The following is a 15,493-nucleotide window of genomic DNA, read 5'->3' on the forward strand; positions in this document are numbered from 1 at the left end:
AAGATCATAATCTGTGTTCACTTTTTAATGAAGATGGTCTAGAAATAGAATTTACACTAAAAAAAGTGTCTATGTAGATGACCAAGAAATCTCTAAAATCCGTAACTCCCATCTGAGTTTATGTTAAAAACTTTTCAACACATAAAACTAAGTAACTGTGGGATTGATGCATGGTTTATTTTGATGGTGTTGTAATCTAGGTTCTCCAGACTTTTGCTTTTAAAGGAATTTTTTTCTTCTAGTAAGAAGAGTAAATGATATTTTAAAGAACTGGGTTAAAAATTCACTGAGGAAATGCATCCATTATATGTTTATATTGTATTTTTATGACATGAGTTTTCTCAAAGCTCTCATTTGTGAAGCCTATGTGCCTTGATAATTTCTCACTTTTTCTGGAGTATGTAAAACTCTAAAGGCAAGCCCAGCGTAGTCTGGCGAGTTTACTTCTTGAGTATTTTCATACAATTGGAGGGGCAGCATTCTTCTTATATTTTGGCCATAGTATAAAGAAAGTTTTCTTTACCCAAGCCTCATGTCTTTTTATTTGTAATTTGTTTGTTTATAAACAAATTTGTTTGTTCATACATTTCACAAACATTATTGCATACCTACTTTTTCAATGTCTTGTGATTAATACTGTAAAATACATTTGAAACACAATCATTAATTTGAGAAATTAGGGGTTCACAGGGAGTCCCTGAAGGAACACTACAGTTCCAGAGTAGGGCAAACCTGTAACTTAGGAAAAACATGTACACAGAAAGAAACCTTCTTAAATTGCGTTTTTCCACCAATGTTCAATAGATTATTCTTTCTTTTTTTAGTCTCAGAAATAATTGAGAGGTCATCATAAGTCAATAGAAAGATCTTCTCTTATTCAAGAGGGGTATCTCAGTGATTTTTCAGCTCATAATTATTTCATTAGCTTGAGGCTTTTTAATAGGGTTCAGTGGCTGATACCTCTTAAATGCATACATTTTTAAAAACTTATTTTCATTTTTTAGAAAGGAAAAAAACCCAGAAACTTACGGAGTACTTGAATTTTTAACAACTTTTATAGTTATTTTATTGGAGAGAATTTTGCCAAGTAAATGTATTTTTGCATTTTAGTATTTGAGGTGAAATATACCTTTTTAATGTATTTTTCAGTAGCTGTGAAAATATGCCATCATTCATGCAGTAAGGTCTTGCTTCGTGAGAAGCTACTGGGAATCAATAGTGCACAGTCTAATTTGACCCTGTCACTAACTATAAGGCCTTGTATGGCTTTGGGCACATTATCGTCTATGAACATCAATTTTCTCAATTACAAAATGTCTTGTAAATACTGATATTCCCTACTTTAAAAGATGAGTGTTACTTGTATAGTTTTTGAAAGTAATATATTTTTGAAAGTCAGTAATACATAGTTTTTAATTAGAAACAAAAACCAAAACCCTGCTCTACTCTAAAAACTCTAAAAATCCTCTAAAAAAACTTAGAGGATTGCTATAAGAAATAAGATGATGTATGTACAATAGGAGTTGAAACCTGCAAAAGCACCTTATAAAATGTTTGTTGGTGGTTATTACAGCAGCGGACTCTTTGGTGCATGAGAAGCATAATTCTGTTGGGAGAGGATATCATTCTTTATTGTTTTGGCTAAAACATTATTCTTAGATCACTACTATAGATAATTTTTTAACTTATTGAAGCATTCTGAATACTAAAGAGCTTCTCTACAATACAGTTAGGCATCAAAGATTAATAGATTTGATGTGATAATTTACAGGCAATTTTCTTACCAATTATTTTCTAGCAAGGGGGTAAATTTCGAGGCTTTATTCCAGTAAGGCATCCCGGAGTGGCTTAGTTGTCTTCATGAGTTTAATAACCACTGCAAGCAATTTTCACCGTCTGCTTTGCAGATGTTGCTGCCAACTCATTTTCAGCCAAGTCCTTTGCTTTTCTGATTTTTCTTTTCCTATTTCTCTGAGGATTTAACCCTGTGTGGGAAGAAACGCTGACATTTACAGTACACATGCCTGAAATAGCTTTGGTTCGGTTCCTCGTGTGGGATCATGATCCCATTGGACGAGACTTTGTTGGGCAAAGAACCGTGACCTTCAGCAGCTTAGTGCCTGGTAGGTATGAGTTGGCCTTTTCTCTCTAGACTGACCATTCCTTTTTCTTTGGAAGATATAATACATCATATGCTACTTACATAATAGCATATGTGATATATAAAATATGTGTCATATAATAAATGTGACTTTTAACAAGCTTTGTAAAATGTAAAGGATTATAGTTGGGCTGGGTGCAGTGGCTCATGCCTGTAATGCCAGCAATCTGGGAGGCCAAGGTGGGAGGATCACCTGAGGTCAGGAGTTTGAGACCAGCCTGACCAACATGGAGAAACCCCATCTCTACTAAAAATACAAAATTAGCCAGGTGTGGTGGTGCATGCCTGTAATCCCCGCTATTCGGGAAGCCGAGGCAGGAGAATCGCTTGAACCCAGGAGGCAGAGGTTCCGGTGAGCCAAGATCATGCCACTGCCTTCCAGCCTGGGCAACAGAGCAAGACTCTGTCTCAGAAAAAAAAAAAAAGAGCTATAGTCAAGTCAGATACTTAATTTTGTTGCACCCATGAGAAAGTTAAATGCAAGTTCAACTAAAAAGAAATGACTGTCTTTCCTTTTATTAGGCTACCGGCATGTCTATTTGGAAGGACTGACAGAAGCATCCATATTTGTACACATAACCATCAATGAAATCTATGGAAAGGTGAGAAAGATCATAGGATTTAAAGTCATATACATTAATATGGTCCTCAACAATGCTACTGATTAATTGCATAATAGGAATGTAAATTTTGACAAACTGTGCTTGGACCAAAAACTCTAAGGAAGCCCAGCAAGCCCAGTCTGCTATTCCAGTCATGTCCTGATCCACCTGTACTCTTTTCACTGTTTAAGGTGTGTACTCATTCCTTCTACACAGGCGCCCTCTCTGGGCTTAATAGAATTGAGAAAACTATTATTCTCTCAGGCATTAATCTGTTTGGCTAAAACAATGAAGATACAGTTAAATGTTGAATTTTATTTTAATCCTTAAAAAGACTCAACTGACCTCAGTGGGAAACGTAGTGTCTCAGATGGTTGATGAATTACCTGTACTAACTGGTCTGTGATCCCAGCCACTTCTAGGCAGGCTACATTCATTTGGTACCAATGTTTTTAACTGAAAATCTAAAAATTGTGAATGGATTTTAAAGCTATTTTAAAACTGAAAAGAAGGAGACCACAAAAATGCATTCTAGTTCTTTCCTGATGCTGTTGTCGTGGTTATAGAACTCATTTGAGGTTTACAAACCAGTAGGTTGTCCTCTGGTCATGTCAAGTAACTGGGGACTTGGTTACCGGTATGAATTTTCAGGATCACATGGGATTTGGAGGGACTGTTAAAGCATTGAATGGGGCCTAGAAATGTCTCGTGCTCTTTACCAGAAAATCTGTATAGCTGGAAGCTTCCTCATCTGTGAATGTGGGATAAAAATAATACGTGCCTCATAAATAAATATATTTCTTAGAAAGCTGCCTGGTACACAGTAAATGCTCAGAAATATTGGCTAATATTAATGTGATTATGACTACAATCCAGCTAATAAGGAATGAACCATTTCAGCCTGAATTAGGGAGTGTAATGTTTATTTTCATATCAGTCAGCAAGGGTGTGGAGGTGAGGGTAAGGATCCTAATTTCTAAGACTGGTGAAGTTTTATACCATAATTTTCTGTGTTTAGTCCTGGATTTCTGTTTGTGCTGCTTGTTGGGATCTTGCCTCTCATCTAAGTAGACACAAATGTAAATAATTCAAAAATGATTCTTGAATTCTAGGAATCCCAGGTTAACTACAAATTATCTCTAGCATTTATCACATTGAGGGAAACAATTAAATTCTGAATTTGTTTAAAACTTGAGCCAGAAATAAATTAAAATCTGAAAGTGTTCTATATCATCCCCATCTTCTCTCCTAAATAAATGTCCATTTATGAGTCATACTCTTTATTCCTTTCAAGATGTGTTCGGGTTGGGATCCACACATCACAGTGTAGTGGTATTGGTTGAACAATGAATGAGCATAAGACTGAAAATCCCTGAAACTAACAGAAAGGGTTTATAGACATGTATGCATTTTTTCTTTTGTGTTTACTTGTGACACCCTCTTCAATGAGCCCCAATTGTGTTTTGTTGTGTTTTGTTTTTTCCTTTACAGTGGAGCCCTTTAATACTCAATCCCAGTTATACTATATTGCACTTTCTAGGAGCTACAAAGGTAGTTTCTCAGCATGGTGCTTTGTTCTGGCTGGCATATTTCTTTTAAGTGGTTATGGCAGCATGCTTTTTCATATCACTCCATATTCCTGCTTACCACTTTGAAACATGCATCTGTTGCTTTAAGGCGCCTGAAGTTCGTAGCAGTCTATGAGCTGTGGAGACTTTTCCTACCATTTTGTCATCTCTGGGTAGGAAACTTCTGGGAGAGCTTGATGTAAGAATGGAAGGCTGAAGTCCTTGCAAAGTAAGGTTGATAAGATGTGCATGAAGTTGTGCAAACATGCTGTGAGCTGCTGCTTTCTTGGTGTGAATATATTTCAGTGGCTGTACAATTTTGGTTTATATTCATTTTTCATGGAGCTGTTATTTTAAAGGCAAGTTGTTGATGTGATGGCATTTGCTTAACTTGTGGTTGGTCCTTTTGTGTCTTCAGAACAGACAACTCCAGGGTCTGAAGGGACTGTTCAATAAGAATCCTAGGCACAGTTCTGCAGAAAACAATTCCCATTATGTACGGAAACGATCGATTGGAGATAGAATTCTGCGACGCACAGCCAGCGCCCCGGCCAAAGGCAGGAAAAAGAGCAAAATGGGCTTCCAAGAAATGGTGGAGATAAAGGATTCAGTGTCCGAGGCCACAAGAGACCAAGATGGTGTGCTGAGGAGGACCACACGCAGTTTGCAAGCACGTCCTGTCTCCATGCCTGTTGACAGAAACCTTCTGGGAGCTTTGTCGCTGCCTGTATCTGAAACAGCAAAAGACACTGAAGGAAAAGAAAACTCTCTGGGTAAGATACTTTGAGTTTCTCTAAGAATAAACCCTTCTAGGCTGCATTTCAGTGTCTGTTTACCATTATGAAGAGGTTGACATTCTGTAGTCAAAGTAAAATATACTGAAGAATAAATACTTTTTAATGTGATCTTCTAGACGAGAAGATTTTAAACGTTGGGGGCCAGGTAGATCCATTTCCTGCTCACCAAGAGCTTTATAATATCAACATCTGAAATTGACAATGAGAGTAGGGGGAGCCATTAGGTGTGATGGCACAGAGAGGAAGAATGAAACCTGCAAAATAGGATTCGAAATATTGGTTTTCCAAATGAATGCCATATTTACTGATTGTTCTGAGGGTGAATATGGTTGTATTACTTTTCTTACATATGACACATTTCTGTGATTGGAAATGTTTATGGAGAAAGAAAGCCAGTTGTTAAAAACAAGCCACGTTTTTCAAAAACAAGCAAATCTTTTTTTCTCAAGAGGTGACTCGCGCAGTGTTTTCCTATGGCCTCACTTCCCTGATCCTTGGATGCTGGCAGGGATGGAGGTGTGCCTGCAGCTTTAGCGCGGTCGTGGGCTCCACAAGCATAGGGACCAGGTGCTGCCTGTCTTTTTCCTTAATTTGAGTGTATCATTGACTCGTATCAGGAGCTCAGTACAGAGTAAAGACCGCCTTGCAGTGTGCCAGAGAGCTTTTGACTGATGTCGGTGACTCCCATCCCATCCTACCTGGGGGTAAATTTAAGTGCCAAAACTGTGTGCATTTGATATCTATGCAACAAATATGTTTTAATTAAATCAGAATCATCTCAGACAACTAAAATGTGGTACTGATTTCCTTTGGCAAAATTGTTCTTTTATCTTTTATCAAATGGTCTAATTTCAGTGCTCTCTTTTCCCACAAACACCATTTTACTTGTATTGATTTTTTGTTATAAGATATTCTTGAATGGTTTATTTGAAGGAGAAAAAGAACGTTTAAAAGCTTGAAATTTTGCTAAGAGCAGTGTCAGAGAAGAGATAAAATATGTGCCTTAAAATGTATTTTAAAATCCCATCTTTGGGAAAAATAAAGCTATATTCAATAGAAATTGGTTCTATCCTGTTAATGCCACAGTTAAGATGTTAATACCATTAAGGTGAGTTAGAAAGCAATTTTGAGGTAATATTTCTTTTCTACTTTTAAAAAACAGTTATATAAATTAGTCATGTGTATTAAACTTTTGGTATATATAAAACGATACATAGTTATATTGCATTAAGTACAGAAAAAGCAGACTACAAAATTCTTTTTTTTCTTTTTTTTTTTTTTTGAGACGGAGTCTCGCTCTGTCGCCCAGGCTGGAGTGCAGTGGCGGGATCTCAGCTCACTGCAAGCTCCGCCTCCTGGGTTCACGCCGTTCTCCTGCCTCAGCCTCCCGAGTAGCTGGGACTACAGGCGCCCGCCACCTCGCCCGGCTAGTTTTTTGTATTTTTAGTAGAGACGGGGTTTCACCGTGTTAGCCAGGATAGTCTCGATCTCTTGACCTCGTGATCCACCCGTTTTGGCCTCCCAAAGTGCTGGGATTACAGGCTTGAGCCACGGCGCCCGGTCCCCCAGACTACAAAATTCTATATATTATTCTGTTCCTCTGCAAAATATTACAGTGGCTGTCTCAGTGGTAACATCATATGGTATTTAATTTTTTCTTTATAATTTTTTGAAGTTTTCAAAATTTTTATGATGAATATTTTTAGTTTGGAAACTATTTAATAATAAGTTGAACAAGTTCTTTTTTCTTATATATCATGACTCTGGAAGCATTATATTATTAAAATAACCTGATCAAGAATTGAATACCTCATACTCTCCTAGCAGTATACTAACCATGCTGGGCTATCCCAAATTACTGTGAATTGTGTTTTTATGGTTTTCCTTTACTGTGTCTGACAACTTACTGCCACTTTTAGGGAAGGATGCAATATGAAATTTGTGTATTAAAAAGAAATATATCATTAACAAAAAATAGATATTAGCAATGACATGGAATTGATGACCAATTTTTATCTTTACATTTTAACTCAATGGATATTGATATTTTAATGCATTTATTACACCTTCCAATTATTTTAGAAATTGATTAAATTAAATATGCTCCCAAAATGTTTTGAAAATGACATTATTATGTTTTTCTTCTTTTCTTCTTTTTTTGTTTTAACTAATACATGTATAACTTTGAAAGCTTATAGTATCTTGCTTACAGGTACCACAATGCTTTGTTTAACAGAGCTGTCTTGTTCTGTTTCTATTGCCATGCTTCTGTGTAGTACAAATCTGAATAGGAAACAACTTAAGGTAATCCTCACTGTAAAAGTATGGTAACTCATTGACATTTTTTTGACAATGAATATTACATCCTTAGCAGATGTAATAGATATTCAAAGGGAAGCTTCAATGAAATTCCTATAAATATATTTTACCATTTGTTCATCACACAGACACTTTGTTGCAAACCTATGCAATCCATAATTATATTCTGTCACAGTGTAACGGATTTACATTCTCCATTTGTCTGTCTGAAGACAACATGAGTGTTTGCAGGTCGTACATAAAGTGATACATGTCACCTAAAATATTGTTTGTTTCCTTCAGCAGAAGATAAAGATGGCAGAAGAAAAGGGAAAGCAAGTATAAAAGATCCACATTTTCTAAATTTCAACAAAAAGTTATCGTCCTCCTCCAGTGCTCTTCTCCACAAAGATATCATCCAAGGGGACGCCTTTGTATCTACTGCCGACATGTCAGTCACAGGAGAACAGCTGGGCATGTCAAGTCCTAGGGGTGGGAGAACCACATCAAATGCCACAAGTAATTGCCAGGAAAACCCCTGTCCCAGCAAGTCTATCTCCCCAAGGCAGCATTTGGCTCCTGATCCTGTAGTTAACCCCACACAAGATCTACATGGTGTGAAAATCAAGGAAAAGGGGAATGCTGAGGGCTTTGTGGAAGGGAAAAGCATCTTGTCAGGAAGTATCCTTTCTCATAGCAACCTAGAAATTAAGGACCTGGAAGGTAATAGGGGTAAGGGCCGAGCTGCAACATCCTTTTCTTTGTCAGATGTTTCCATGCTGTGTTCTGACATACCTGACCTACATTCAACTGCAATTCTGCAGGAGAGTGAAATTTCCCATCTTATTGACAATGTCACTTTAACAAATGAGAATGAGCCAGGCAGTTCCATCTCAGCCCTGATTGGCCAGTTTGATGAGACCAATGATCAGGCTCTCACAGTTGTTTCTCATCTTCATAATACCAGTGTGATGTCAGGCCATTGTCCCTTGCCTAGCGTGGGCCTAAAAATGCCCATCAAGCATGGTTTTTCCAAGGGAAAATCCAAGTCTTCCTTCCTGTGCTCATCTCCAGAGCTGATAGCACTCTCGAGTCCTGAGACCGCCAAACATGCAACGAACACAGTTTATGAAACTACCTGCACTCCCATCTCTAAAACCAAACCAGATGATGACCTTTCTAGTAAGGCCAAGACAGGGGCTGTAGAAAGCAACCTTCCTGGGTCCCCTAATACTTCTCATGACTGGTTACCGAAAAGTCCTACCAAGGGAGAAGACTGGGAAACACTGAAGAGCTGCAGCCCTGCCTCTTCCCCTGATTTGACCCTGGAGGATGTAATAGCTGATCCCACTCTCTGTTTCAATTCTGGGGAGAGCAGCCTTGTGGAAATTGATGGAGAATCAGAAAATCTTTCTCTAACAACCTGTGAACATAGGAGAGAGAGCACAAGTCAACTTGCTTCTCCTTTAAAACTCAAGTATAGTCAGGGTGTGGTAGAACACTTTCAAAGAGGTTTGAGAAATGGCTACTGTAAAGAGACCCACCACCCTTCTGTCCCTGGAATATTCAACAGTATTCAAGATGTCAAAACTCAAAGTATTTCTTATCTAGCCTATCAGGGTGCTGGCTTTGTGCATAACCATTTCTCAGATTCAGATGCAAAAATGTTCCAGACCTGTGTGCCCCAGCAGTCTAGTGCTCAAGATATGCATGTTCCTGTACCCAAGCAGTTGGCACATCTTCCTTTGCCTGCTCTGAAATTGCCCAGTCCTTGCAAATCCAAAAGTCTGGGGGACTTAACATCAGAGGACATTGCCTGCAATTTTGAGAGCAAGTACCAGTGTATTAGTAAGAGTTTTATTACAACTGGCATTAAAGACAAGAAGGGTGTGACTGTGAAGAAAAAGTCATTAGAGCCTATAGATGCCCTTACCGAGCAGCTTCGGAAGCTTGTGTCCTTTGACCAGGAAGACAGCTGCCAAGTAATATATTCAAAGCAGGATGCCAATCAGCTCCCCCGGGCACTAGTCAGGAAGTTGTCATCCAGAAGTCAGAGCAGAGTGCGCAATATTGCTAGCCGTGCCAAGGAGAAACAGGAAGCCAACAAGCAGAAAGTTCCAAACCCCAGCAATGGGGCAGGCGTGGTTCTTAGAAACAAACCCTCAGCACCCACCCCTGCAGTGAATCGCCACTCCACCGGCTCCTACATCGCAGGCTACCTGAAGAACATGAAAGGGGGTGGCCTTGAAGGCCGGGGCATCCCGGAGGGGGCGTGCACAGCTCTTCACTATGGCCATGTTGACCAGTTGTGTTCAGATAATTCTGTTTTGCAGACTGAGCCAAGCAGTGATGATAAACCAGAAATTTATTTTCTTTTGAGACTGTGAATTATATAAAACTGCATTCTTAAGGTTTACAAGGTATTCCGTAGAATGTCGGAGTTTTCAGTAAATAAGTTCCTTGGCTTTGGAATGATTTTCAAATGTATTTTTAAACTTGTATTTGGGTCTCCTTTTGACTTCATGTGTTCTCCCTGTTAATGCATTTGTATATAGATTTAGTGATGTTTCCCACGTACCTATTATGATCTTTCTCCCTTGAGGTGTTGTAAACTATTATCAGTATGAAATATGTGCATGCCCTAGATGTGAAACTCCTCAGCAGCTCGGGTTATAATGTGTGTGTGTGTTTCACCAAGATGTCCTTTACTGTGTCCTCAGATTGCGTCACAAATGTAGTCATTTTTTACTCTCTAACTGTTGAGTTGATTAAGAGACTTTGCAAATGACAAAGGGATGAATTCCTTACTTTAATCTGTTATCATTTTTCCTATGTTTCCCTCTTTGTTGAGAAGCCCAGATGCATTTTTATAACTCAGTTTTAAAAACTTTAAAATAGTTACCTTGCCTTTTAGGATGTTCTTATCCCACCCATAAAGAGAGTTTAAAGGGGATGGATAGCTGCTCCCCATACCCTCCCCACTTTTTGGAATAGGCTGTGAGGGTGTGAGGAAGAAGGCCGTCTTTTGTATATAAGGACAAAATTGTTTGTTTTACATAAATTTTGTTACATATTTTTGCTAATGGCTTTGTATGTAACAAGAAGCCAGTTGCCAAACTACTTGTACTTTTGAATTTTCTGATTGAATGACAGACTGCGAACAATGGCTTTCAGAATGAGGGACTTCCATCAGACGCTAATGATAATGGTAGCACAAACTGAAAACTTCCCCAAAGCTTTCAAAGAATATTTTCTCATAATAAAATCCGAGTGAATAGATAATTAGAAGAAACCTTTTTCCTTCAGGGAACCAAGCAACTCTATTTTAGTACTGACATGCATTATTTTCACTGTGAATTCACTTTTTTATTGCATGTCCAGATGTCCCTCTTTTTTTTTTTTTTTTTTTTGTAACATTAACTGCAATGATGTTCTTCCTGGAATTCATGAAAATATAATTAAAACACATTTTTAAACACTTGGTGAACTTTTTTTACGATTGAAATTCATACGATGACTATTGAGTAAAAGCACTCAGAGCACTCGGACCTACTTTCCATGTGTTTGCGGCAAAATAGAAAGCTATCACGGAGGACAGTTTTAAGCAGCAATTTAAGTCTCTGAATGTTTTCCTTATGCTTTAAAAAGCATATTTGTGAGGTGACTTGAAAGAAAATCAAATGTAATGAGTTTCTTTGCATTTGGCATTGCTATTGCAAGTTTAAAAATAAGCCTTCCGAACTGGTTGTGGTGGTGGGCGGTGGGAGGGGAGCAGTGGTAATGGTGGTGGTGGTGGTGGGTAGGGGAGCCATGTGGGGAAGGGAAGTGAGATGCTATGTTTGGCAAATGAAACTGTCTGAAGCTTTGCAATGTGGGGGAAGAGGGCAGAGGAGAACACTTGGTCCCTGGTTCTCTTGGTCCCCAACTCTGAGCTTTTCCCCAAGGTTGGGGGTCCTTTATTTTCTGGACAAGCAGTGGGAATCTGGTTGGGGCTGATGTGTAATGGTGAAAGGGTAAGTGACCATTTCTATGCCCTTAGTGAGCCCAAGACATTTTTGTTTTCTTGTGAGTTCTGAACCTCCTAATTCTATCCTTAGATCATGGTTTGTTTTTAAGGTACCCTTGTTTTAGAAGGGATTGACATGATGTACAGTTGTTAAAATTCACTTGCCAAAGAATAGAATTTAGTTGCTCTTTGGGATTTGATGGTATCTTTGTTCTAAAACAGATCCAGGAGTTTACTTTTGTTTTGTTTTGTTTCTTTAAGGTAAACACTGACATTTTATGGACTAGAATTATGAAATCCTCAAAATTGTGGGAAATGAAATACAAGTAATTTCAGAAAATAGGTTAGGAATGTTTCTAGCACAAAGAAAAGACAAATATTTTAGGTGATAGATATCCCAGGTACACTGGTTTCTTCTGTACAAATTATATGAACGTACTAAATTATCATACGTACCCTCCTCCCAAAAGAAGAAAATAGATTGGATGCACAGTACTTCTGGCTCTCCCAGGAAATACTCATTTTCCTTTGCTCCTTAAAGTTCTTAAATGGAAATATTTGATAAACAAATTTGATAATGGATGGGGATTAAATCGAGTTCATTTCACAGATGAAAAAACTGAGGCTCAGAGGTTCTGTTTCCATTAAGTGTAATCCATTAGTACATTAATTTCGCTGATACTTTCCCTTTAAAAAAATCAAAAGCATGTATTATTTCTTGGTGAATATTGAATTTAAATCCTTTCTTTTAAAAATTTTATTATTATATTTGTGTGGGTACACAGTAGGTGCATATATGTATGGAGTACATGAGAAGTTTTGACAGAGGCATGCAATAAGCACATCATGGAGAATGGAGTATCCATTTCCTCAAGCATTTATCCTTTGACTTACTCAATGACTTATGAACAATCCAATTACACTCTTTATTTTAAAATATACAATTAAGTTATTATTGACTATAGTCATCCTGTTGTGCTATCACATAGAAGGTCTTAGTCATTCTTTCTGTTTTCTTTTTGTACTCATTAGCCATCTTCACCTCCCCACTCCCAGTCTCCCACTACACTTCCCAGCCTATGTAACTATCCTTCTACTCTCTATGTCCATGAATTCAGTAGTTCTGATTTTTAGATCCCACAAGTAAGTGAGACCATGCAATGCTTATTTTTCTGTGCCTGGCTTGTTTCACTTAGCATAATGATCTCTAGTTCCATTCATGTTGTTGCAAATGATTATCTCATTCTTTTTATGGCTGAATAGTACTTCATTGTGTATATGTACCACATTTTCTTTATCCGTTCATCTATTGATAGACATGTAGGTTGCTTCCAAATCTTAGCTAATATAAGCAGTGCTGCAACAAACATAGGAGTGCAGATATCTCTTTGATATACTGATTTCTTTTCTTTTGGGTATATACCTAGAAGTGGTATTGCTGGATCATATGATAGCTCAATTTTTAGTTTTTTAAGGCACTTCCAAATTGTTCTCGATAGTGGTTATGCTAATTTACATTCCCAACAACAGTGTACAATGGTTCCCTTTTCTCCATGTCCTCACCAGCATTTGTGTTAGCATGTCTTTTGGATATAAGCCATTTTAACTGGAGTGAGATGATATCTCATTGTAGTTTTGATTTGCATTTCTCTGATGATCTATGATGTTGAGCACCTTTTCATATGCCTGTTTTCCATTTGTATGTTTTCTTTTGGGAAATGTCTATTCAAATCTGTTGCCCATTTTTTGATCAGATTATTAGTTTTTTTCTGTAGAGTTGTTTGGGCTCCTTGTATATTCTGGATATTAATCCCTTGTCAGAGGGGTCGTTTGCAAATATTTTCTCCCATTCTGTGGGTTGTTTCTTCTCTTTGTTGATTGTTTCCTTTGCTATGCAGAAGCCTTTTAACTTGATATGATCCCATTTGTCTGTTTTTGCTTTGGTTACCTGTGCTTGTGGGGTATTTCTCAAAAAGGTTTTGCCTAGACCAACGTCCTGGAGATTTCCCCCAATGTTTTCTTGTAGTCATTTTATAGCTTGAGGTCTTAGATTTAAGTCTTTGATTTATTTTAATTTGATTTTTGTATATGGCAAGAGATAGGGATGTATTTTCATTCTTTTGTATATGGATATCCAGTTTTCCCAGTACCACTTATTGAAGAGACTGTCTTTTCCTTAGTGTATGTTCTTGGCACTTTTGTTGAAAATGAGTTCACTATAGGTGTGTGGATTTGTTTCTGCATTTTCTATTGTGTTCCATTGATCTGTGTGTCTGTTTTCATGCCAATACCATGCTGTTTTGGTTACTATAGCTCCATAATATAATTTGAAGTCAGGTAATGTGATTCCTCCAGGTTTGTTCTTTTTGCTTAGGATTGCGTTGGCTACTCTGGGTCTTTTGTGGTTCCATATAAATTTTAGGATTATTTTTTCTATTTCTGTGAAGAATGTCATTGGTATTTTGATAGGGATTGCATTGAATCTGTAGATTGCTTTGGGCAGTATGGATACTTTAATGATATTGAGTCTTCTAATCCACGAATATGGAATATTTTTCATTGTTTGGTGTCCTCTTCAATTTCCTTCATCAGTGTTTTATAGTTTTCATTATAGAGATCTTAATATGTGGCTACTGTAAATGGGATTACTTTAATTTTTTTCACATTGTTCACTGTTGACATATTGAAATGCTACTGATTTTTGTATGTTGATTTTTGTATCCTGCAACTTTACTGAATTTGTTTATCAGTTCTACTAATTTTCTTGTGGAGTCTTTAGTTTTTTTCTAAATATAAGATCATATCATCCTCAAACAAGGATAATTTGACTTCTTCCTTTTAAATTTGGATACACTTTATATCTTTTTCTTGTCTGATCGCTCTAGCTAGAACTTCCAATACTATGGTGAATAACAATGGTGACAGTGGGCACCCTCATCATGTTCCACATCTTAGAGGAAAGGCTTTTAGTTTTTCCCCATTCAGTATGATACTAGCTGTGGGTCTATTGTATATGACTTTTATTACATTGAGGTATGTTCCTTCTAGCCTCAGTTTGATCATAAAGGGATATTAAATTTTATCAAATACTTTTTCAGCATCAATTGAAATTATCATATGTTTTTTATTCTTTATTCTGTTAATATGATGTATCACATTGATTGATTTGCATATGTTGAACCATCCATGGGTGATAAATCCCACTCGGTCGTAATGAATGATCTTTCTAATGTATTGCTGAATTGGTTTACTAGTATTTTGCTGAGGATTTTTGCATCAATATTCATTACAGATACTGGCCTATCATTTTCTTTTTTTGATGTGTCTTTTTCTGTTTTTTTTTGTGTGTGTGTGTCAAGGTAATACTGGCTTCATAGAAAGAGTTTGGAAGTGTTCCTTCTTCCTCTATTTCCTGGAATAGTTTGAGTAGGATTGGTATAAGTCATTCTTTAAATGTTTGGTAGAATTCAGCAGTGAAGCCATCGGTTGCAGGCTTTTCTCTACTGGGAGTCTTTTTTATTACAGCTTTGATCTCATTACTCATTATTGATTTGTTTGAGTTTTGGATTTCTTCCCGGTTCAGTCTTGGTAGGTTTCATGTATTTAGACATTTGTCAATTTCTTCTAGATTTTCCAATTTATTGGCACATGGTTGCTCTTGGTAGCCACTAATGGTCCTTTGCATTTCTGTAATATCAGTTTTAATGTCTGTTTTTTCATTTCTCATTTTATTTATTTGGATCTTCTCTCTTTTTTCTTAGTCTGGCTAAAGGTTTGTCAATTTTGTTTACATTAGAAAATCCTAACTTTTTGTTTTATTGATTCTTTGTAATTTTTTCCACTTTAATGTTATGTATTTATGCTCTGATCTTTATTATTTATTTTTTCTACTAATTTTGGGTGTGGTTTGGTTTGCTTTTCTAGTTCTTTAAGATGCATTGTTAGATTGTTTATTTGAAGTTTTTCCTCTTTTTAAGTGTAGGTACTTATAGCTATAAATTTCCCTCTGAGTACTGCTTTTGCTGTATCCCCTAGGTTTTGGTAAGTTATATTTCCATTAT

At 37.1% G+C, this 15,493-nt stretch overlaps 1 protein-coding gene and 1 long non-coding RNA gene across 7 annotated transcripts in view; one reads left to right on the forward strand and one right to left on the reverse strand.

Annotated features, from left to right (window-relative positions):
• PLCH1 (phospholipase C eta 1) overlaps positions 1–10,182 on the forward strand; it is a 256,547-nt gene extending 246,365 nt beyond the window's left edge. For 2 of the 6 annotated variants that reach the window (XM_025375499.1, XM_025375501.1), the window contains 6 exons: positions 1,977–2,123; positions 2,684–2,763; positions 4,255–4,314; positions 4,750–5,104; positions 7,405–7,432; positions 7,733–10,182. In XM_025375499.1, the coding sequence (XP_025231284.1) occupies positions 1,977–2,123; positions 2,684–2,763; positions 4,255–4,314; positions 4,750–5,104; positions 7,405–7,415 (653 nt within the window). In that variant the 3' untranslated portion in view covers positions 7,416–7,432; positions 7,733–10,182. Of the gene's footprint in view, positions 1–1,976; positions 2,124–2,683; positions 2,764–4,254; positions 4,315–4,749; positions 5,105–7,404; positions 7,433–7,729 lie in introns of all 6 variants that reach the window. The other 4 variants (XM_025375496.1, XM_025375497.1, XM_025375500.1 and 1 more) reach the window with 3 other exon arrangements.
• LOC112619613 lies at positions 3,666–4,657 on the reverse strand. The gene is made up of 2 exons (XR_003118261.1): positions 4,411–4,657; positions 3,666–3,826 (listed from the first exon to the last, which is right to left on the reverse strand). It is a non-coding gene; the product is annotated as an uncharacterized LOC112619613 (long non-coding RNA).
• Positions 10,183–15,493: the final 5,311 nt, after the last annotated feature.

The sequence above is a fragment of the Theropithecus gelada genome, chromosome 2 (assembly GCF_003255815.1).
Source record: "Theropithecus gelada isolate Dixy chromosome 2, Tgel_1.0, whole genome shotgun sequence".
Taxonomy (NCBI): domain Eukaryota; kingdom Metazoa; phylum Chordata; class Mammalia; order Primates; family Cercopithecidae; genus Theropithecus; species Theropithecus gelada.